We start from the raw sequence: 23367 nt of genomic DNA, 5'->3' as shown, positions 1-23367 counted from the left end.
TCTGCAGTAAGATTTTGTTAGTTTGGGCTGCTGCCTGACCCAACCAGTCCACCCTCCGCACACACACGACATGCTGTCTGTCCCGCTGAGTTACTCCAGCATTTTGCATCTATCTTTAGTTTCAACCAGCATCTGCAGTTCCTTCCTGCACATTTCGTCTGATCCTTTTCATAGGTCTGCTCACTTTGTGAATCTACCTGAACTCCAGTGACTCCATTGACTCTGCCTTGCATTGTCTCTATATTCTCCACGAGCATCGGGCACTATTGTGAGCCCTTTATTCTCTTGGCTCTTGTCTCTTGTAAACTTCTTTAACTTACCCACACCGTTCAAACCTTAGCCTCACGTCTTGTAGCCCTGCTCAATGTTTAATTTAGTTCAGTTGTGCTATAGAGTGAAAACAGGCCCTTCGGCCCACCGAGGTTGTGCCGACCAGCGATCCCCGCACACTAATGCTATCCTACACACACTAGAGACAATTTGCAATGATACCAAGCCAATTAACCTACAAACCCGTCCATCTTTGGCGTGTGGGCAGAAACTAGAGATCCTGGAGAAAACACACGTAGGTCACAGCAACATACAAATTGCATACAGACAGCACCCGTAGTCAAGTTCAAACCCGGGACTCTGGCGCTGTAAGGCAGCAACTCTACCGCTGTGCCACCGTACCGCCCAAGGTGGTTTGTCATACCACCTCAATCTCAATTGCAGACATCTCATCAAGTCATGTCAAGTCAAGTTTATTCGTCACATACACATACGAGATGTGCAGTGAAATGAAAAGTGGCAATACTCGCGGACTTTGTGCAAAAGGACCAACAAACAAACAACCAAACAAACTACAAACAGAATGTAACAGAATCACATATTCTTTTTCATATTAAATATTGTGGGCGGAAGGAAAAAGGGAAAAAAACAGCAATTTTTTACTCTTATCACTCTTATCACCCCGGCCATTTCCTTGGGAAACATGCTTTGCAATGTTTATTATGCTCGATACTGCAGAAATGCTCGTTATTGTAATGTGACACCTTATATTACTAATGCACAATTGTGCAAGGGACTGACTAAAGTATGTGGAGCATGTCTAATTTGCATTTATTAGCATTTCAAAAAGTTGTTTTGCTTGCTCATTATTGGTTTTATGTTTAATAACAATGTTAACTACCGATATGCATTAGTTTGAACTGTTATCTGATGTACAAACATGAACCTGCTCGAATGTAGCCTAGTATTTAACCTAAGGTGTTTTGTTTTGCTTTATTTCAAGGTCACAAATTTTCCTCCCTTGTCAGAAAAGGTAATTTTATTTTGGTTCAGGGACTGCTGCCTTTAGTTACTGTAGTGAGGCCAAAACTAAGGTAGCAGGCAAACAAGCTGACCGGCTCCATGTTCAATACATTTTGACTGGGACCTTATGGAGAAGACATTATCTTGATGGTCCATGCAAAACTCGTTGACTGTGAATGAACGTGACTGCAGACATTTCTATCGTCATTATTATGATTGTTGTTATCATTAAAGGCCATGGCCACAGCATCAAGAGGAGCTCCCCCACAGCCACCGGCAGCTAAGAGTGTGATAGTTTATCGAAATGGGGATCCATTCTTCACTGGCAGAAGGTTTCTCATCAACAAACAAGTCTCCACCTTTGACACTTTCCTTAACCAGGTCACCAAGGGCATTAATGCCCCCTTTGGGGCAGTCAGGAACATCTACACTTCTAAGGAGGGTCACAGAGTCTTTGATCTGGATGAACTAGAAAACGGAGCCAGCTATGTGGCATCAGGAGTGGAGAAGTTTAAACCCTTGGAGTGAGTATTATCATTGTTTATCATTGTTATCACGGAGTCACAGAGTTATACTGCACTCATACAGGCCTTTCGGCCCATCTTGTCTGTGCTGACCAAGTTGTCATGCTAGACTAGTCCCCATTTGCCTGCATGTGGCCCATAGCCCTCTAAACCTTTCCTATCCACGGGTCTGACCAAATGTATCACATAACGGATACATCATCAGTTTATTAATGTATGTATTATGTCATGATTTATGTATCATCAGTTTAAAATTCATAAATGTATCCGCTTTAATTGCTTCCTCTGGCAGCTCATTCCAGAAATGGATTACTCCCTAAATGCACAATAATGCATCCTGAGGCCTTGCTTAAATCGCATCCCTCTCAGCTAAAGACTATGCCACTGGTTTTGAAATCCTCCCTCCTGGGGAAAAGACTGGGCATTTATTTTATCCACGCCCCTCATTTTATCCACAACCTCAATAAAGACAAACCCGCAGCCTCCTAATCTCCAAAGAAAAATGTCCCAGCCAATTCAACCCGCCTTAGACATAGAAAATAGATGCAGGAGTAGGTCATTCGGTCCTTCGAGCCTGCACCGCCATTCAATATGATCATGGCTGATCATCCAACTCAGTATCCTGTACCTGCCTTCTCTCCATACCCCCTGATCCCTTTAGCCACAAGGGCCACATCTAACTCCCTCTTAAATATAGCTTATAACTCAAATCCGCAAGCCCAGGCAACATCATGGTGAATCTCTTTGGTATTTATTCCAGCAGAATGACCACCTTTCTATACCCTGGTGACCAGAACTGTAGTCAGTTTATTTAAATTTTATTGTCCCTGGTAAAGAGGTTGAATAATTTTTGGTTTTAACATTTATTTCTAGAAACTTTTCTGTTTAATTAAAAATCTATGACAAGCTTTGTAACCTACCTGTTAGGAAATATGAAGAGTTCAATGAGAGAACCAATACTAAGTTTATAAGCAAATAATGTATGTCAACATTTTTGGTTCGCAAATAAGGCAATGACAATTTGTTAATTGCAAGTAGTATAAATTTTAAAATGCAAGTAATGCTAAACAGCTCCATCCCAACGTGACTATGAAAGAGAGCCATGACCCAGGACTGATGTATGTTACCAGGACTGTGCAGATTGCCAAACAGCGCACACCATCACCACACCCAGGACTATAGAGGCAGCAGAGTTTTCCATTACTTTAGCTCCGCTGAAAGCCTCAAAATTAACCCTGACCCCTGCTACACCCAATTGGAATGAGGACCGCAGCAGATGGCATTATTTTTTGCCAATTACCCACTGCACTTCCATGTACAGACATGCTATTACCATTGGGTTATGTGGAATTGCCTGTAAAAGACTAACTAATATCTAATCGCTCCTTAATTTAAGGGTTCCAATGATACAAATGCAATTTTAACCATGCATATGGGCCTCCAGTCAAAATGTGAATGTGACTTTATCTCTCAATTGTGCCTGTTATTTCTAGGGTCTGATGGATGGGGTGGGGAGCAATCTGATGTTCCTAGAAATGAGCAGAGTGTGAAGCGTCCATACACTGAGCAATTTCAATCTAATTTGCTGCGGCAACTTTAATGTATAGATTTTCAGACATAAAATACATTCCTTCTGTAACAAGTAGGCTGAGCAGCCAGCTGTGTTCATTGTCACTGTTTTACAGCTCGCAAATGCGTATTTTGTCCCAACTCATCGATACTAACCATCAATTTGTAACCAAGCGAGCCTAACTTGCCTGCATCGGGCCCATATCACTCCAAACCTTTCCTGTCCTTTTGTATCCATGTACCCTTCCAAGTGTCTTTTAAATGTCGCAATTGGATCCACATCAACCACTGCCTATGGCAGCTCATTGCATATCTGCACCAGTGAAAAAGTTGCCCCTCAGGTCCCTTTTAAATCTTTCCTCTCTTGCCTTAAAACTTTGGCCTGTAGTTCCCGACTCCCCTTTCCTGGGAAAACAACTATGACCATTCACCTTATCTATGCCCCTCATGATTTTATATACCTTTATAAGATCATCTCTTGGTCTTCTATATTCCAGAGGGGAAAACAAACCCAGCAATACCTAATAGCTCAAACCCTCCAGACTTAGGAAAACCCCTCAATTTGTATTACACCCTTTCCAGTTTAATTACATCCTCCGTACCGCAGTTGACTACTCCAAATGTGACCTTACCAAAGTCTTGTACAGCTGTAACATGTCGTCCAACTCCAGTATTAACAGAAACATATAAAAATAGGTGCAGGAGTAGGCCATCGGCCCTTCGAACCAGCACGACCATTCAATATGATATGATATTCCCCATATCACCTTGATTCCTTTAGCCCTGAGAGCTAAATCTAACTCTCTTGAAAACATCCAGTCAATTGGCCTCCACTGCCTTCTGTGGCAGAGAATTCCACAGATTCTCAACTCGCTGGGTGAAGATGTTTTTCCTCATCTCAGTCCTAAATGGCCGACCCCTTATTCTTAAACTGTGACCCCTGGTTCTGGACTCCCCCCAACACCGGGAACATTTTTCCTGCATCTAGCCTGTCTAATCCTTTAAGATTTTTATATGTTTCTGTAAGATCCCCATCTCATCCTAAATCCCAGTGAATACAAACCCAGTTGACCCATTCTTTCATCATATGTTCATTGGAAGATAGAAACAAAAAGCTGGAGTAACTCAGCGGGATAGGCAGCACCTCTGGAGAGAAAGAATGGGTGACGTTTCGGTTTGAGACCTTCTTCAAACTATGTCCTGACTGATGGAGACACACGTGCCAAATGGCTTCTTCACCACCCTGTCCACCATGTCTCCAACTTCATGAAACAATGTTCCAGCACCCATGGGTCCCTCCGTTCTGTAACACTCCCAGAGCCCTCCCATTTATTGTGAAAGTATTGCCATATTGTGAAGTATTGTGAAGTATTTGTCCTGCTAAATACAATGCCTCACTTTTTTTTCTGAATTAAACACCATCTGCCATTCCCCAGTCTAGTGATCCAGCTGACCAGGATCATGTTGTATTCATAGCTAACCTTCTTCACTGTCCACTATACCACCAATTTTAGTGATCCACAAAACCGAGTTATTACAATTCTCCAGCCAGAAAAACAGCCATTTACCACCACCCTCTGTTTCCTACCTTTCATCCAATTTTGTATCCAGTTGGCTAGCTTGCCCTGGATTTAGCCTTCCAGTTCAGCCAACCATATGGTACCTTGTCAGTGGCCTAGCTAAAGTTCAAGTACATTGTTCTCATCAATCTTCTTGGTCACTTCTTCAAAAAGGTGAATCAAATAAGTGAGACACTATTTCCCACACACAAACCCACACATACTATCCCTAAACAGTTCCTGCTTTTGCAAATGCATGGAGATCCTCTCTCAGAATCCCCTCTAATAACTCACCCACCATGTAAGGATGTAAGTCCCCTCACAATGTCCTAGGATACATTTGATCAGGTCCCAAGGATTAATCTGCCTTCATGTCTAAAGACGTCAAGCACCTCCTCTTCTGTAATGAAATACACCATTAAAATATTGTGTTGTTCCATTAGTTTAAAAATAAATGAATTATTTTTTTATACACCAGTACAATTAGGATTATATATAATTCCATCAAAATAAATCATCTATTTCTCTTCAGGCAGGAGAGAAGGAACTATTAAGATGTTTTTTATTTAATTTAATCTGCCAACATAAAAAATTGTATTCATTTTCCCGCAGTTATTTACAAATTACAACAAAGAAGCCACAGAAAAAGATAAATGAGATGGTAAGTTTCTTCATGCATGATGCTTGTTGTCGTAGCTTTAATTTCATTTGCTTCCATTTCCGAACTAGTTGCTGCAAATTGTTCAATAACTAAAGTTTACTTGCAACGGATAACACAGATATGAGACAAACTGACCAGTGTTTGGGTCCCCACATGTAGTAAACCTCATTGTGTGGTGTGGAAGCAAAGCTGCCTTATTACGTTAATGCTGGCATGTGACAACATGACCAAGAATCAAAATCTCACTGCTTCAAACTTGACATTTGTAACCCATGAGAAGCAAATTTAAAAGATACAGTAAAACTTTGATCATGTGTCTGTCACCTTTGGATCTCCAGTGGTGCCTGAATGCTAGATTTTTTTTTAAACTATTCGATGGTATTAATACTCAAAATATTTTTCATTCACTTTTTAAAGATATTGCACAGTATTATATTAAGTCTTCTGATGAACCCAGCAAGTTTAAAGGGACTACGAGAATCCCAGCCCTGTTGAGCTTCAGGGCAATGGAGAGTCCCTGGTTTCGATGAATTTCAAGGCAGCAAAGTAAACATCACAGATATTCCTTCGCTCCATAGATGCTGCTGCACCCGCTGAGTTTCTCCAGCATTTTTGTGTACCTTCGATCTTCCAGCATCTGCAGTTCCTTCTTGATCACAGATATGATAATGGCATTTCAGCTGCTTTTGGATAGGCACTTGGATATGCAGGGAATATAGGGAAACTGGTTTGCGTGCAGGTAGAAGTGATTAGTTTAACTAAGCATCGTGTTTGGCAGGAACATTGTGGGCTGAAGGGCCATGTCACTCCGTTCTATGACACTGTTCTGTGTCACTGTTCTATGTCACTGTTCTATGTCACTGTTCTATGCCACTGTTCTATGCCACTGTTCTATGCCACTGTTCTATGTCACTGTTCTATGCCACTGTTCTATGCCACTGTACTATGTCACTGTTCTATGCCACTGTTCTATGCCACTGTTCTATGTCACTGTTCTATGTCACTGTTCTATGCCACTGTTCTATGCCACTGTTCTATGCCACTGTTCTATGCCACTGTTCTATGCCACTGTTCTATGCCACTGTTCTATGCCACTGTTCTATGCCACTGTTCTATGTCACTGTTCTGTGTCACTGTTCTGTGTCACTGTTCTGTGCCACTGTTCTGTGCCACTGTTCTGTGCCACTGTTCTATGCCACTGTTCTATGTCACTGTTCTATGTCACCTGTGAGCAGATTCTGAACCATCTGGATTTCCAAAAAGTCAGATAAAGAATTATCAAAGATTTACTAATGCCTGACACGAAGAAATGGGGCAGGAAAGGAGATGCACCAATAGCAAAGACAAATCTGTTTACATCACTAAATTTGTTTACAGAAGGCTTGCACTAGCAGCACAATGACAACAGGCGAAAACATAGCTTTAATGATGTTAGTCAACGATTGCTTTTCAGGATACTAATCTAGTGTACTCCTCATTGCATTGTTGACATCAAACCTACACGGATGAGCTAGTGTTCTTTCCTCTGGAAGGAGTTTATTTTTCTTGTCTGCTCTGACCAAATCCATTTATATCTTTGCATCAGTTTTGTGCAACTGCATTGTCTAAAGATGAATTATGCTAACAGTTCGGTTTCCATCACTGTTTCAAGGTTCAAATTATTATTCATTTTGAGGCAAGCCTTCAGTCCATTGAAGTGAGCTGTGTTGAACAACAAATTTCTATTGATAACATATTCTGAGTAAGACGTCTCAAAAGGTATTCTGGTGAAATGTTAATTTCCTCCCCCACTGGGAAGATGTCCAACAATAAATTCATACCAAGCACCCTGTATCGTTTGTTACCATTCTTGGAGAGATAATTCATTTGTTTTAATTCAGTCTGTCTCAGCTTGTTGCATGTTACCTTTTACTTTAATATTTTGCTACGTGGAAGCATTAATAATGGATTCTGCTCCCCTGCTATGCAATTTAACCACTTTCATACCTAAAAGATACCATGTATTGATTGCAGTGTAATTATAATTTAGCCCTCACCAGCAATTAACGGAAAAAACCCACAATTGTAGTGGTAGCACACTACCTCGAAAGCTGCTTCTCCTTCTGCCCATTTGATTGTTATTTTAATAAGGCACTTCATCTGTGCTTTGATATCAGTGACCATGCATTGACAATTTAATTAGATTGTGATCTTAAGGGCCTTTCCCACTTGGGCGTCATTTGCGTGTCACGCAGGTGGCGCGCAAAGATTTCGTGAATCCCAAAATCCTGGGGCGCCGTATGAGACCGCGCGTCACTGCATACGCCACCACGCCACACCATGCGCCATGCGCGCATCACGTGCGCATTGTGCGTCGTGACGTGTAAATGATGTCACGTAAATGACGCGCAAATGCCGCCCAAGTGGGACAGGCCCTTTAGTTCAGCATTGTGATCATGAAACAACAGTATATATTGGCTTCTGCCTTTAGAGCGGTTCCAAAGTTGGGGGCCAATCTCGAGGTAAAACAAGTGTAAGTAACAGTGGGTCAGACAGCATCTCTGGAGAAAAGGAATAGGTGATGTTTTGATGCCTGAAGAAGGGTCTCGACCCAAAACGTCACCCATTCCTTCTCTCCAGAGATGCTGCCCATTCCGCTGAGTTACTCCAGCATTTGTATCTACCTTCGATTTAAACCAGCATCTGCAGTTCTTTCCTACATGGGTGATGTTTTGGGTCTGAAGAAGGGTCTCGACCTGAAATTTCACCAAATTACTCCAGCTCTTTGTGTCTAAAGAGAAAATGTGATGTGTGTCACATGGTTGAAAGATTTTGCAGAATTGGGAAGGAGGGAGACCCCTGGTTGTATTTTTGAATGAGGATGAGGACTTAAAATTCAATCCATTTGGCACTGGTGATTAAGGATGGGAGTGATAAAGAGTGGGACTAAGTGTTGGACAAGATGTGGGTTGCTGAACTCGGCAAACAGAGCATGTAGTGGCAGTGGTAGAGTTGCTGCCTTACAGCACTAGGGATTCGGGATCGATCCTGACTAAGGGTGCTGTCTGTACGGAGTTTGTACATTGTCCCTGTGACTGAGTGTGGTTTCTCCGTGCGCTCCGGTCTCCTCCCCAATTCCAAAGATGAGCAGGTTTGTATGGTAATTGGCCTCTGTAAATTGCTCTAGTATGTAGGATTCCAAACTGGAATAACATAGAACTTGTGTGTGGGTGATCATTGGTCGGCGTGAACTCAGTGGGCCAAAGACCTGTTTCCATGCTGTATCTCTAAACTAAACTAAAACAAGATGCTGTATCTCTAAACTAAACTAAAACAAGAGCAAGTATTGAGCTGAATGTATAGAAGTGGTGAGAGAGTATTGGGGTATTGAGTTTGCCGATAAAGGACATATGGAGAAGAACGATGACATGAAGAACATTTTCTTTATGTTAACTGATATTTAAAAGATAAATGTAATTCTGGAAATGTAGAAACACACTGGAGACATCTTGCTGACAATGAAATGTGCCTTTCTAGACTTTCCTTTCTCCTGATAATGAAAATGAGTTTCTTTAAAGTATAAAAGAAAAGCCTTGTATTAGTTACAAGTACTTTATGCAGCTTGTATTGATGTAGAAATATCAAGTATAAACTTCAACTCAGGCTCGATTCTAATATATATATATATTCCAGTACACCTAATCTGAGGAAAGACACTCTTGCCATAGAGTGAGTACAGAGAACAGTCAGGACTTTCATATGAAGAAAGACTGGATAGACTCGGCTTGTACTTGCTAGAATTTAGAAGATTGAGGGGGGATCTTATAGAAATGTACAAAATTCTTAAGGGGTTGGACAGGCTAGATGCAGGAAGATTGTTCCCGATGTTGGGGAAGTCCAGAACAAGGGGTCACAGTTTAAGGATAAGGGGGAAGTCTTTTAGGACCGAGATGAGAAGACCATTTTTCACACAGAGAGTGGTGAATCTCTGGAACTCTCTGCCACAGAAGGTAGTTGAGGCCAGTTCATTGGCTATATTTAAGAGGGAGTTAGATGTGGCCCTTGTGGCTAAGGGGATCAGGGGGTATGGAGAGAAGGCAGGTACGGGATACTGAGCTGGATGATCAGCCATGATCATATTGAATGGCGGTGCAGGCTCGAAGGGCCGAATGGCCTACTCCTGCACCTATTTTTTATGTTTCTATGTTACTCCCCAACTACACAACTGTACCAAGTGAAATGTTGTATCCCCGTTATAACATATCCATGCATCATTTTACAGTGATTACAACGTTTTACCATTTCACTCTCAAAGTATAACTTGAAGTTAATTTGGGATTTATTTTTAATGAATCTTCATGTTTAATTCAAAATAGGCAGTGATGCAAGTGCAAAAGGAGCAGGATGAACATAATAGGACCAAACTTTCACTTGTCTACAGAATCATATATGACCAAGGGGTAATTTTCAAAGTCAACATCAGCAAGCTGTAAAACCCTTTGGATGAGATTCTGACCACTGCTGCCCCCAGCCCACATGAAAAAAATAATATTGGCCCATTTGCCATAATGGATGTTGATCTCAGTGGGAAATGCCAAGCCTCAATTAACATTTGGACTAATGTGGATTCTTAGAAGTCAGTAGAAATCTCAATTCCCTTGTGTCTTGATACATATCAGTGCCATTTTGCTATGTGTGGATCCTTGGATACACTTCTCTTTGGGCAGATGGTAGCATGTTGGCAAGTAGCATAACCACATGGAACTCAATGGAAATGTCCACAAACATGGCAATTTCAGTTTGGTGTGAAATTCAGATCCCTATGAAACCCAGAATGGAAATATTTGGAAAATATAACAGAGTATTAGCTAAGTAACAGTTTAAGAGGCTTTTAAGAAGCTTTTAGATATACATGTGGATATGCAGGGAACAGAGAGATATGGATCACGTGACGGCAGATGAGATTAGTTAGCTTGACATTGGTTTAGCATAGACATTGTGGGCTGAAGAGCCTTTTCCTGTGTTGTACTGTTTTATGTTCTATGTTCAAATAGTCTTTGTGGAAAAAAAAATGATAGGATTAGCAAGGTTGCTTTAGTGAGCCTTGTTTTCATCCCACCTTTCTGTTGTATTAACATTAATATTGACATTGGTGTTATGTATTAATTAGATAGATGATCCTTAAAAAATGGTCATCATTACTTACATGAATGGTGATATTAGTTTTGCTGCATCAGAGTTTGTCTAAATGCTCATAACTTTCATGCGATTTATCTACTGTTGAGGTGTTTGGTTGCTGTCAATGTCCAATTTTTAATCTTTCATTTTAAAAACACTATGAACCTAAAGATATACACTTTAAGAAAAAGAATAATGAATGAAATAGAGAGTGAACAATTGCTTCAGGACTATATATATATATATATATATATATATATATATATTTTAAAGTCATCGAGAGAGCTGCAGCAAGGAAACAGGTCATTCAGCCCTCTGATTCCATACCAGACATCATCAACTCATTTGCACTAATCTTACATTAGACCCATGCTATTCTTTATACATTCCCATCAACTCCTCTCAGGTTCTACCATTCACCTATGAACCAGGAACAATTTACAGTGGCCAATTAACCTGCCAACCTGAACCCCTCTGGGATGTGAGAGGAAACTGGGGCACCTGGAGGAAACACGCGCAGTCACAGGGAGAACGTGCAAACTCACACAGACAGAACCTGAGCTCAAGATTGAACCTGGGTCCCCGGAATTGTGAGGCAGTAGCTCTACCAGCTGTGCCACACTACTTCCCATGGAAGGTAACATACGTACAAATTTGAAGGCATTCACTACTCAATATACTGCTTTATACTGAGGGCACTTTTTTGAAAAGTCAACATGAAACTTATCCAACTTATCCGACATGAAGCCCTGGTGCATGGACAATCCATTGGCTAATATTTAAATTTGCATTATTACATTAATATGCTGTGTGATTTGTTTGCAACTAAACATCTCGGCCTGTAATTTTAAAATGTCATCCACAAATTTACAAGGCAGGGCAGCTTTAAAATAGGGTTCCCTTTTTCTACTAGGTAATATAAATTATTATTTAGGAACAACCCTACATTAAAATAAAACATAAAACAATTCTAAAAAGCATGTAGATTGACAAGAACCTTTAAAACAAAAACAAAAAAAAACTGCATTAATATTCTTAACACCACTTCAAAGAGCTGATTGTCAATTCAAGATTAACATCTTGGATCTAGATTTGGAGTTTAGCTTGATTGCGTAGATATGAATTGAAAACAACACGTCATCTTAGATCCAAGCAACTGATCTGATGACATAATTTTGAAATGGTATAAAGGAAATCTCCTATGTGTCCATGTCATCATTTATCATTCAGCCAACCGTGTCAAAATATTGTCTAACCATTATCTCGTTGTTTCAGAGAGCTTGCTAAATGTACATTGCATTCTGCATTTTCCAAAGTTAAAGCAGTGACAAAATCTCATATGTGTTTCACTGATTTTTAAATACTAAGGCACATCCTGACAATGTGAAAAGTACCATACAGGTACATGGATTTCACCACAATAACCCGTTCATCTCACTTTAATAATTAGACAAGATGTTACGGCTTGGGACATTTTATGTGTTGTAGAGTTAATCAGTTCACTCTAGTCAAATCAAAGAGTCAATCAAGTCAAATACTAGTTTTAGTTTTAGATACAGCATGGAAACAGGACCTTCAGCCCACCGAGTCTGTGCAGACCAGCGATCCCCGTACACCAGCACTATCCAACATTCTAGGGACAATTTACAATATTTTACCAAAGCCAATTAACCTACAAATCTACACGTCTTTTAAATGTGGGAGGAAACTGGACCTCCAGGGAAAAACCACACAGTCACAGGGAGAACATACACACTCTGTACAGACTAGATGATAAAAAAGCATTTCTTAATAATGCATATGTGACAAGGTGAACACCTTGGTATGAATTGTAGGATGAATGAAAGGTAATTTGGTCATTGTGATCAACAGATATAATTAGAAAACATGAGCTTTGGATTTTCTTTTGATCATTAAAATGAACATCCCATATTTCAATAATGTATTTTTTCTAGATTTCTTAACTTTTCATGTCAGGTTTGTGAGGGCTGGGGTTACATCTCATAAATAATAGCCATGTTGTAATTACCATTTTCCTATATGTCTGTCATTTTCACAATCAGAAACTATTTGCCTGGTACACAGTAAGTTTCAGTTCATCAGACATGATGATTAGGCATGATCATTATATCAAAATACTGGAGTAAAGGGCCTGTCCCACTTGCGTGTCCTTGGCACGCAAATTACGCGACCTCGTGGTCGCGTTGAGCCGAGACGGTCCCGCGAAGGTCGCGCGCGATTACATGCGTACGCACAGCCGTCTGGAGTACGTGACGTAATTTGAAGATGGACACAAAGTGTGTCGAGACTCTTCTCCAGTCTGTAAAGAAGGGACTCGACCCGAAACATCACCCATTGCTTCTCTCCAGAGATGCTGCCGGTCCAGCTGAGTTACTCCTGCATTTTGTGTCTATCTTCAATTTTCTTGGCCCGCTCTGGGAGTAGAAGTGGGGGCGGATCCGGACCGCAACAGCCGTGAGCCCCAGGCCGAGCTCGGCGATTGTTTGCCTGCTGCTGTTGAAGGTGAGATGTTGCGTCGCGCCAGGGTCTTGGGCCTGTCCCACTTTGGCTGTCAGTTCCGCGACAGGCCTTTGGCACGCGCAGATTTCGTTCACAACAAAAATTTCGGAGCCCCGCGCGATGTCGTGCACAACTACATACCCCTCCGATCTTCTAAGTGGGACCGGCCCCGCGCGGCCATACGATGCCCATGCGCCTCAACGCGACCACGAGGTTGTGTAATTTGCGTGCCAAGGATACGTAAGTGGGACAGGACCTTTACTTAGTGTGTCAGGCAGCTTCTCTGGAGAACATGGATAGGTGACATTTTGGGTTGGGGACTACTTCAGACTGATTGTAATGGGGGGGTGTTGTGGGGATGTGGGGGGGGGGGGGTAGGTAGGGATGGAGGGCTCTTTTAGCTTTGTGCCATTGATGAAACTTGGCAGTATTTATTTCAAAGTAGTGTATTCATATTCTACCTGCTGTATCCACTGTCATTTCTAACAGCAATCTTGTACCAAGGAAGCAAATGTCATTATCAAGCTTCCATTTGTAAACATAACTCATCACTCCTGTTAATAGTTTAGGCAGGTGCATGAATTCAGACGGCAGATATAATTCAAATATTCACTTCTGGTTAGATTTTCTTTATTGCCGAGATATCTGAGTGATTGCAAGATCAACAAGGTTATCTGGTGTACATTTGTCTCTTGTATATTTATAGTGAGATCTTCCCATGATATTCAACTTGCACTTTCTGCTGAGATATATATTTTTTAATTCACTTATGGAGTTGACTAACCAAAATTGCCCATGAAAAAGATGTCAATGTTTTGAACTGCTCGAATGATTCAATTATACTTTATTACCACATGTAGCTAGGTACAGTGGCGCTGACAAAGTAACAGAAGTAATCATTAGAGTCCCTCTTTATTCTTGACGCCTTCTCCCCCGTCGAGTCCCTCTTTGTTTCTGGCGGCCCCTTCCCACTGGGGAGTGTGTGGAAAAGGTGAATATCATGACTTGTTAGAGTGCATCATTCCCACTGAAGATGCGCCCATTGGATGACCTCTGATCTGCTTGCAAGACCCTTCATTTCTGTTTTATGTTACAGCGAATTTTTGCTGTATTTAAAGTTAAATCTGTAAACTACTTATATATAAAGGATTAAGGACACAAAGCTGTCAGATTTCAATATGAGCCGGCCATGATGGTTTTGTTTCTCAGACCAGTAGTGAGAAAGGACAGGACAAGTTAAAAGTTGCAGCACTGACTCAGTGACAAGCGACAAATGCAATTACTTATAGAAAGAGTGCTTAATGTCATCACATTGAATCTAGGCATATTATTTTTGTTCTCACTTGGACTTTGGTTAAATCATTATATAACTCTTATGTGATCATGTTTTAGGGTTTAGGAGATGATGCTTTTGAAAGAAAATTACGACATTTCCTTTTTGGTGAGAATAATGGAGTGATTTAGATGTACTGAAATAAATGTGGATCAGTGCACACTCTAGAACCTGATATCATTTAACACACCACAAAGTTTGTTCCAGCAAAACACTTCAAAGTGTATTAACCGTGGATTTTTTTCCTCTTCAGATTCGACCAGTTGTTCACAGCCGAATTATCGTTTCTGCACGATGGAAGAAGTACAACTATGAACCATGTACCATCAAGTCAGTACACTTATGGAATATTTGCTCTTTTATACATATAGTGAGGAGTGGTTGATGATGCATCATCTCTTAGTTTATCGAGGGCTACACACACTGTATGTTAGAATTTCGAGGACCAGAGGACATAGTTTTAAGATGAAGGGGAAAAGATTTAATCGGAATTTGAGGGGTAACCTTTTCACACAAAGGGTGGTGGGTGTATGGAACAAGCTGCCAGAGGAGGTAGTTGAGGCAGGGATTATCCCAACATTTAAGAGACAGTCAGACAGGTACATGGATAGGATAGGTTTGGAGGGATATGGACCTAACGTGAGCAGGTGGGACTATTGTAGCTGGGACATGTTGGCCAGTGTGGGCAAGTTGGGCCGGAGAACATGTTTCCACACTGTAACACTCAATGGCTCCAGAACTCTATGACTCTAATTCTAATGTGAATGGAAGGCTGCTTTGTTTTTAAGATTTGGTGTTTGATCAAAAGAACAGATGACAGACAGATTGTGGGAATCATGACCGGAAGTGTGACAATGTTGTCAAAACTCAGCAGTGAAAAATGATGAATATTTTAATGGTTCAGCATCATAGAGAAACTGCACTTTACTGAAACAAGTGACCATGTTGATAAAGTTACTTCATGATCTTGTTGATTTATATTTCATTCTGCCTGGAGTAACTTTTATTTTGAATAAAGGGCCTGTCCCACTGTACGAGGTAATTCAAGAGTTCTCCCGAGTTTCCCCTGATTCGAACTTGGAGAATTACAGTAATAGCCGCTCATAGGTACTCGGGGCACTCATGGACATTTTTCAACATGTTGAAAAAACTTCACGAGCTTACCGCGTTACCCGAGTACCTGCCATTAGTGTTACGAGCCGCTAAGAGACGTCCAGAGCTCCAACGTACCCGCTACGTACATTCTAAGTACTTGCCACGAGTTTGATTTTTTTATAAACTCGGGAGAGCCCTTGGGTAAACCCGTATAGTGGGAAAGGCCCTTAACACTTTAAAATAAAATGCAGATGGATGTAAGTCCCTCGGGTGTAAAATCAAATTAGTTATTAAATTTATTTATTCATGAATTAAAAACAGAAAATGCTGGCAACACTTATCAGTCAAAGAAGCATCTGTGAAAGCCCCTTGCCAAAACTGGGAAAGAAGGAAAACTAGTTAGTTTTAACCAACTTCTAACTTTAAGCTAACTTGTTTGATCACTCCCAACTCTGAAGGATCTTTGACACAAATGTTAATTGTTTCAGTTTAAACAAGGCTTAGTGTTTCCAGCATTTCCATTTTCCACTTCAGACTTTCGGCATTTGTTGCCTTTTGATTTTCATTAGTTAGTCATTGGTTAGTCATTACCTCCAATGCATTTGCATTCTTTTCCAAGTTGAATTGCACCAATCTGAAAACTTGACCTGCCACTTCTGCTTAATTTGGAACAGCAATTGTAAAATATCCCAAGGTCACAGTGCCATGATAATACAGTATCATGGAGCAATACTATACCAAAGTATCATAATTGTATTGTATTGTATTGTATTGTATTCAAATGTACTGTCATTGTCTCAGTTAGAGACAACGAAATGAATTTCCCTTACAGGCAGTATCATAAAAATAAAAATAAATAAATAATAATAAATAATAAAACATATTAAAAATAAAATAGAATTTAAAAAAAAGCACAAACACTGAAAGTCCACGACACAACATAACACAGTGGCACCAAGGTGAGTAAGGCACCATAGTCCAGCCAGCCTCCCCTCCGTTCTTCCCAGATGTTCACTCGTGGTCGAGGCCTTCCTAGCACCCGCAGTCGCCGCCCCGGGCGGCCCGATGTTCAGGCCCTCACGCCGGGCTGGTGGACCGCCGAAGCCGATCCCCGACGGTGAACATCCTCCTCCTCAGCGGCCCAGACCTCCAGATCAGCCGCCTCCCGCAGCCGGAGTCCGCAGCTCCCGAGTCCGCAGCTCCCGAGTCCGCAGCCGGAGTCCGCAGCTCCCGAGTCCGCAGGCCGAGCCGGGCAGAGTCGCAGGACCCCGCGCTGTCCATCAGCGCCGCCCGCGTTGGGAGCTACGCAAACCGCAGCTCCAGGATGTTGGTGCAGCAGGTCCAGCACTCCGGGCTCCAGAAGGCGATCCCCGGTAAGGCATCGCCAGCCCCGCGATGTATCAGCGCTGTCCCGCCGCTGCTGATGTTCTGGTCGATCCCGGCAGGAATGGTCGTGCCAATCCACTAGGTAGGCCGCTGGGGGGGGGGGGGGGGGGGGGGGCGAGGACGCGACTCGAATGATATTCGCGTCTTCACCAGGAAGCGGCTGAAGGACGGTACCCCCCGCACCGTACCCTCTTCCCCCACATAAAAACACACAAAAAAAACACTTTTACATAACTAAATAAACAAAAAAACAAAAAGATACCGGGCTGTAGGTGGAGGCTGCTGGCACCAGCGCCACCGGAAGTACAACACAGTGTTGTAATACAGTGTTATCACAGTACCTGGGGCAGTGCAAACTCATACAATCTGTGGTGCAGTCCTATCACACCATATTATGGGCCATTCTTTCAAATAATTCTAAAGTGCAGTGTGATCATAGAATCATATGGCACAGAATTGTCAAACTATTTGAGAGCACACTCCTAGCCAGCTAATGGCAAAGTACCATCATTATAGCTAGGGCTAGTTTTGCTAGCCCTTGCTGTCTCCTCCCCTTCCTTAACCCTCGAGCTGTCTCCTCCCATCCCCCCTCCCTCGGGCTCCTCCTCCTCCCTTTTTCCTTCCTTCTCCCCCCCCCCCCCCCATCAGTCTGAAGAAGGGTTTCGGCCCGAAACGTCGCCTATTTCCTTCGCTCCATAGATGCTGCTGCACCCGCTGAGTTTCTCCAGCATTTTTGTGTACCTACCATCATTATAGCTATGGCTTAATATTATTTTTCTATTCTTAGCCACTGTATGTTCATCCCATTCCAGAGAATGGCATTGTTGTACTATTTCATGGAACCACACTAAATATCCTATGGCACAGTGCTAAAGAGTCAGCTTACAAAAATGTATAATAAAACATCCTATGGCCTGGAGCTTTCATGCATCCTCTGACAGAGTATTCTGTCCCGCAGGGATGAGGCAGGTAGGTTCCCACTGGAGTGATCATGCCAAGTGTGATTCATTTTAATGTGGGTTGGCTGTTAAACCAATTCTCACTTGCACTGAAGAAGGTTTACTAGCTTATAGAGATGTTACAGAGATGATGATTTGAGACCAGGGTGGCGCAGCGGTAAAGTTGCTGCCTCACAGTGGTTACAGCGGCGGAGACTACGGGTCTGACTACGGGTGCTGTCAGTACGGAGTTTGTACGTTCTCCATGTGACTGCGTGGGTTTTCTGCAAGATCTTCGGTTTTCTCCCACTCTCCAAAGACGTACAGGGTTGAAGGTTAATTGGCTGGGTATAAATGTAAAATTGGCCCTAGTGTGTGTAGGATAGTGTTAATGTGCTGGTATCGCTGGTCAGTGTGGACTCGGTGGGCTGAAGGGCCTGTTTCCGTGCTGTATCTCTAAACTAAACTAAACCAGGGTTTGTTACGAGAATTTAATGCACACACAAACATGGTGACATGCATTGTATCATAGAATCCATAGTATCACATCATAACATCCATAGTATCATGCACAACTCTGTTGTACCATCCCATTGGAACAGTACCAGCATATGTTCTAATGGCAAACATTAGCGCAGCATTCTACAGCATTGTGATATCATTTTATCCTCTGGAACTGTAGTATTGTATCATACTGTGACACTGTCCGAGACACAGTACTATTGTGCCATCTTGTTGTATAGAGGTACCATGCTTTGCCATGAATCTGTAATCCATCCTATCCAATACTGCAGTATTGTCATACGATCATGGCACAGTTCCTCTCTTTTCTCATCCTAGGCTGCATTCAGACTTGGAAATGACTGACTGCCATTACAATGGAAGAGTTAAAGATGTCTCTAAGTGATTTCAACACAAAGCTACAACAACCTAACATTTAGCATTGTATTATCCTGTTGCATGGAACAATCATACCATCTTGGGGAAATAACATTGCAGCATTCTAATGCACAGAACAATCGTACCACTCTATGATCAAGTGATATCACGCAGGCCTTTTATTAGATTACGTTAGAGATGCAGCACGGAAACAGGCCCTTCGGCCCACTAAGTCCATGTCGACCATTTATCATCCACTTCCATGTTATCCCACTTTCTTATCCACTCCCTACATACTGGTGGCAATTTAGAGACCAATTAACCTACAGACTCACACACCTTTGGGATGTGGGAGGAAACTAGAGCATCTGGAGATAAACCCTATGTGGCCACAGGGAGTGTACACAGACAGCAGCCGAGGCCAGGACTGAACCCTGGTCTAAGGCTCTGTGAAGCAGCAGTTGTGCCAGTGTGCTGTCCTGTGGCAGGAAAGTATCATGGCATTCTATGTAATGTATTATCAGAATGGCACCCTACTGTAACAACAGCGGGATCTTTGCAGTTCACCCAAAGCAAATCCATGAGACATGGTATTTTGATGTTCATGTTGACAGAAAATCATTGACATCATGTTTGCCAGGGGACAAACTTGTATCCTATCCAAATGGATGTGAGGCAGCTGGAGAGTTGACATAAGTTTTATTAACTGCTGGGCTTTGTAATATTCCAAGGCAACATCAAAAGCCAGGGACCCACGTCAACTCCATTGCACAAACTAGTCGTGGGATGTACCACCCTATATGTGAAGTGAGTTGTATCAGATGAGGCTGTGGCATGAGTCCTTTCATTCTGTGGAGATTTATAGTTCTGTATTATCTGGAGGTTACAAAAGAATAAGCAAATCAATGGTGGAAGACAATGGCTACTCTCTGAAGCTGGTAACACCAATTATGGACCTACAACATTGTTGTACTGGGATTTGTAAGATCCAATGTTCAAGAAGGAACTGCAGATGCGGGAAAATTGAAGGTAGAGAAAAATGCTGGAGAAAATTAGCAGGTGCAGCAGCATCTATGGAGCAAAGGAAATAGGTAACGCTTCGGGCCAAAACCCTTCTTTAGACAGGTTTCGGCCCCAAAACGTTGCCTATTTCCTTCGCTCCATGGATGCTGCCCCACCCGCTGAGTTTCTCCAGCATTTTTGTCTACCTTTGTAAGATCCAGCTGAGACCACTAGTGCAGGGAATTGCTGTCTTTCCATGATACAGTACTATCATCTAGGTGAAAGTGCTATCAGATGCGTCTCTCAATAATATGTTATAGTCTGATGCCATTGGATCGCTCCATGAGCTGTTGTCAGGCAACTGAACCATCCAACCAACAACTAGAGAGCAGTCCTGAGCTACTATCCACCTAATTTCAGACCCACAGACTATCTTTGATTGAACTTTATTGGACTTTATCTTGCACCAAACGTTATTCGTGTTATTTCCTTTATCATGCATTTGTACACTGTGGATGGCTCAATTGTAATCATGAATAGTCTTTCCACTGACTGGTTAGCACACAACAAAAATCTTGTCACGTGTACCTCAGTACATGTGACAATAAACTCAACTCAACTCATTATCATTCGATCACACATGGCTATAAATTCACAACATTGGGAAATGTTATAGAATTGGATAATCTTCTGTGATGATGCATCGTCTCTAAATGCCGCTCCGATCCACGTTAAAGGAGGACGGGGCAAGAGGAGCTGAAGACGAGCACCATGGACAACTCCCGCCTGCAGGAAAACACTGGATCCCTGGACAGCGCTCTGGACCGAACAGAGGCCACAGCCAGTAAAGCAACAACTGCATCCAGCAGTCTGAAGAAGGGTCTCGACCTGAAACGTCGCCTATAGATGCTGCCTCACCCGCTGAGTTTCTCCAGCATTTTTGTCTACCTTCGATTTTTCCATCATCTGCATTTCTTTCTTAAACACTGCATCCAATTAGGTGAGATTGAATTGGCCTCCCTGCACCTCATCAGCTACTCCTCAATACCAAGGCAGTCACATCCATCCAGGAGGGAGAAAATGGGAGAGCAAGCGGGGTGTCTACCTACTAGCTGTGCTTGCCTTTTCAGACTTGACACTGCCAGCAACTCCTCACCTGCCTACAGATAATCCGAGTGAATCTCCACCACACAGAGAGCAAGGCTGAGCTGCCAGGGCAAGCCTTAGACTGCCCTCGGACTATCTTTGATCGGAATTTAAAGGGTTAATCTTGCACTCAACGTTATTCCCTTTATCAAATGTCTGTACACTGTGGATGGTTCGATGGCAATCATGTATTGTCTTTCAACTGATTGGATAGCATGCAACAAAAACTTTTCACTGTACCTCGGTACATGTGGCAATAAACTAAACTCAGACTCAAGCTCAGACTGCCTTTGCATCCTGTTGGAGGCACAACTGAGCTGCTGGGCCCGGCACGAGACTGCCAGCTCCCCATCACTTGCCCACAGACGATGAGGGACTGTGCCCCCCACAGGGAGAGCAGTCCCTTATTGTCGGACAAGCCAGAGACCACCAACGCCATCCCTTCAAGGCCAAGATCGAGATTTCGGGTCAAACCTGAGACTGACTGTGCCTCACCTGCCCACATATAACAAGGGACTGTGCCCTCATAGAGAGGGGGACTGAGCTGCTGGGACCAGCCTGAGGCCACCAGAGCCCCCTTTTGGAGCATGGCAGAGCTGCCGGGACAAGGCCGAGTCTGCTCACCTGCTCACAGACAATGAGGGACTGCGCCCCCATGTGGAGCAGGACCTTCTCGTCACCAACATCATTCACTAAAAGGTAAACAAACCTTTTCAATAGACAATAGACAATAGGTGCAGGAGTAGAGCCAGCCATTCAATGTGATCATGGCTGATCATCCACAATCATCCACAAGAGCTCTATCTAACTCTCTCTTGAAAGCATCCAGAGAACCAGCATCCACAGACTCACAACTCTCTGTGTGAAAATGTTTTTCCAAATCTCCGTTCTAAATGGGTTACCACTTATTCTTAAACTATGGCCCCTGGTTCTGGACTCCCCCAATATTGGGAACATGTTTCCTGCCTCCAGCGTGTCCAAACCCTTAATAATCTTATATGTTTCAATAAGATCCACTCTCATCCTTCTAAATTCCAGAATATACAAGCCCAGCCACTCCAATCTATCAACATATGACAGTCCCGCCATCCCGGGAATTAACCTCGTGAACCTACGCTGCACTCCCTCAATAGCAAGAATGTCCTTCCTCAAGTTTGGAGACCAAAACTGCACCCAATACTCCAGGTGTGGTCTCACTAGGACCCTGTACAACTGCAGGAGGACCTCTTTGCTCCTATACTCAACTCCTCTTGTTATTAAGGCCAACATGCCATTTGTTTTCTTCACGTCAGTTCACCCTACGATGGGTGTGTTGGTGTTATTGTCATCGGCATAGCGTCTGTTCCTCGCACCACAATTCTGAAACAGATTTGAAGGAGAAAATTTAGGAATCTAATTTTTGCACTAGCATGTTGCTACAGCTGTAGAGTTGCTGCCTTATAGCACTTCGATCCTGCCAACGGGCGTGTAAATTGTCCCCAGTGTGTGTAGGATGATGTTAATGTGCGGGAATCGCATATTGGTGCGGACTCAGTGGGCTGAAGGCCATGTTTCCGCGCCGTTGCTCTGAACTAAACTAAATTATTTTGTTCCCCCTGCTTGAGAACATATAATAAAAAAACTGATCATATGTGAGATAGTAAGCTAAACACACAAGATATCTATGTATTTATAAGCTAATTAAAAAAAAAAGCCAAGCTCTGACAATAGGTCAGTAAAAATTGAATTAGAGAATTCTCTTCAGATGTTTTGTGCTTCATGATTAGCCAAAGAAATCCACCAGATGGCGCTAGGGATCAGATTATTGTGAGGTTTAAAATGTATCATCAGGTGTAAAGTTTAATAAAGTTATGCAACAATGTCCATTCTCTTCACAGAGGTAAAGAGATGCACATTGTTGTATTCTCACACATTCGCACACACACTGTGTACCAGGTTTGTTTCCTCGTATGATCTATGGAACCCAAGTCCTAACTCCCTGCTCTGGGTCAGCTGGAGAGTTCTGATCGCTTGGCATTAATTGTTGAAGAATGGTGAGGGAAGTGGGAACATTCCTCTGGTATCCTGAGGTACTGCTATTGACTCGTCAACCATCTTGCCCAGTCCCTCTCAAATATCATCTGGTAGAGCTGCTGCCTCACAACACCAGAGACTCTGGTTCGATCCTGACCTCAGGTGCTGTCTGCGTGGAGTTTGCACATTTTCCCTGTGAGCACATGGGTTTACTCTGGGTGCTCTGTTTTTCGCACACATCGCAAAGACATGTAGGTTCTGTAAATTGGCCCTGGTGTGTAGGGAGTGGGTG

The 23367-nt window shown here is 42.6% G+C and overlaps 1 protein-coding gene across 2 annotated transcripts in view; it reads left to right on the top strand.

The window, feature by feature from the left end:
• The window catches only part of dcdc2c (doublecortin domain containing 2C), a 114338-nt gene that overhangs the window by 9850 nt on the left and 81121 nt on the right, over positions 1 to 23367 (top strand). For both annotated transcript variants that reach the window (XM_033021655.1, XM_033021654.1), the window contains exons 3-5: positions 1274 to 1817; positions 5558 to 5606; positions 14870 to 14946. In XM_033021655.1, the coding sequence (XP_032877546.1) occupies positions 1531 to 1817; positions 5558 to 5606; positions 14870 to 14946 (413 nt within the window). In that variant the 5' untranslated portion in view covers positions 1274 to 1530. The remainder of the gene's footprint in view (positions 1 to 1273; positions 1818 to 5557; positions 5607 to 14869; positions 14947 to 23367) is intronic.

The sequence above is a fragment of the Amblyraja radiata genome, chromosome 5 (assembly GCF_010909765.2).
Source record: "Amblyraja radiata isolate CabotCenter1 chromosome 5, sAmbRad1.1.pri, whole genome shotgun sequence".
Classification (NCBI taxonomy): domain Eukaryota; kingdom Metazoa; phylum Chordata; class Chondrichthyes; order Rajiformes; family Rajidae; genus Amblyraja; species Amblyraja radiata.
This window is presented reverse-complemented; position numbering and strand designations above follow the sequence as displayed.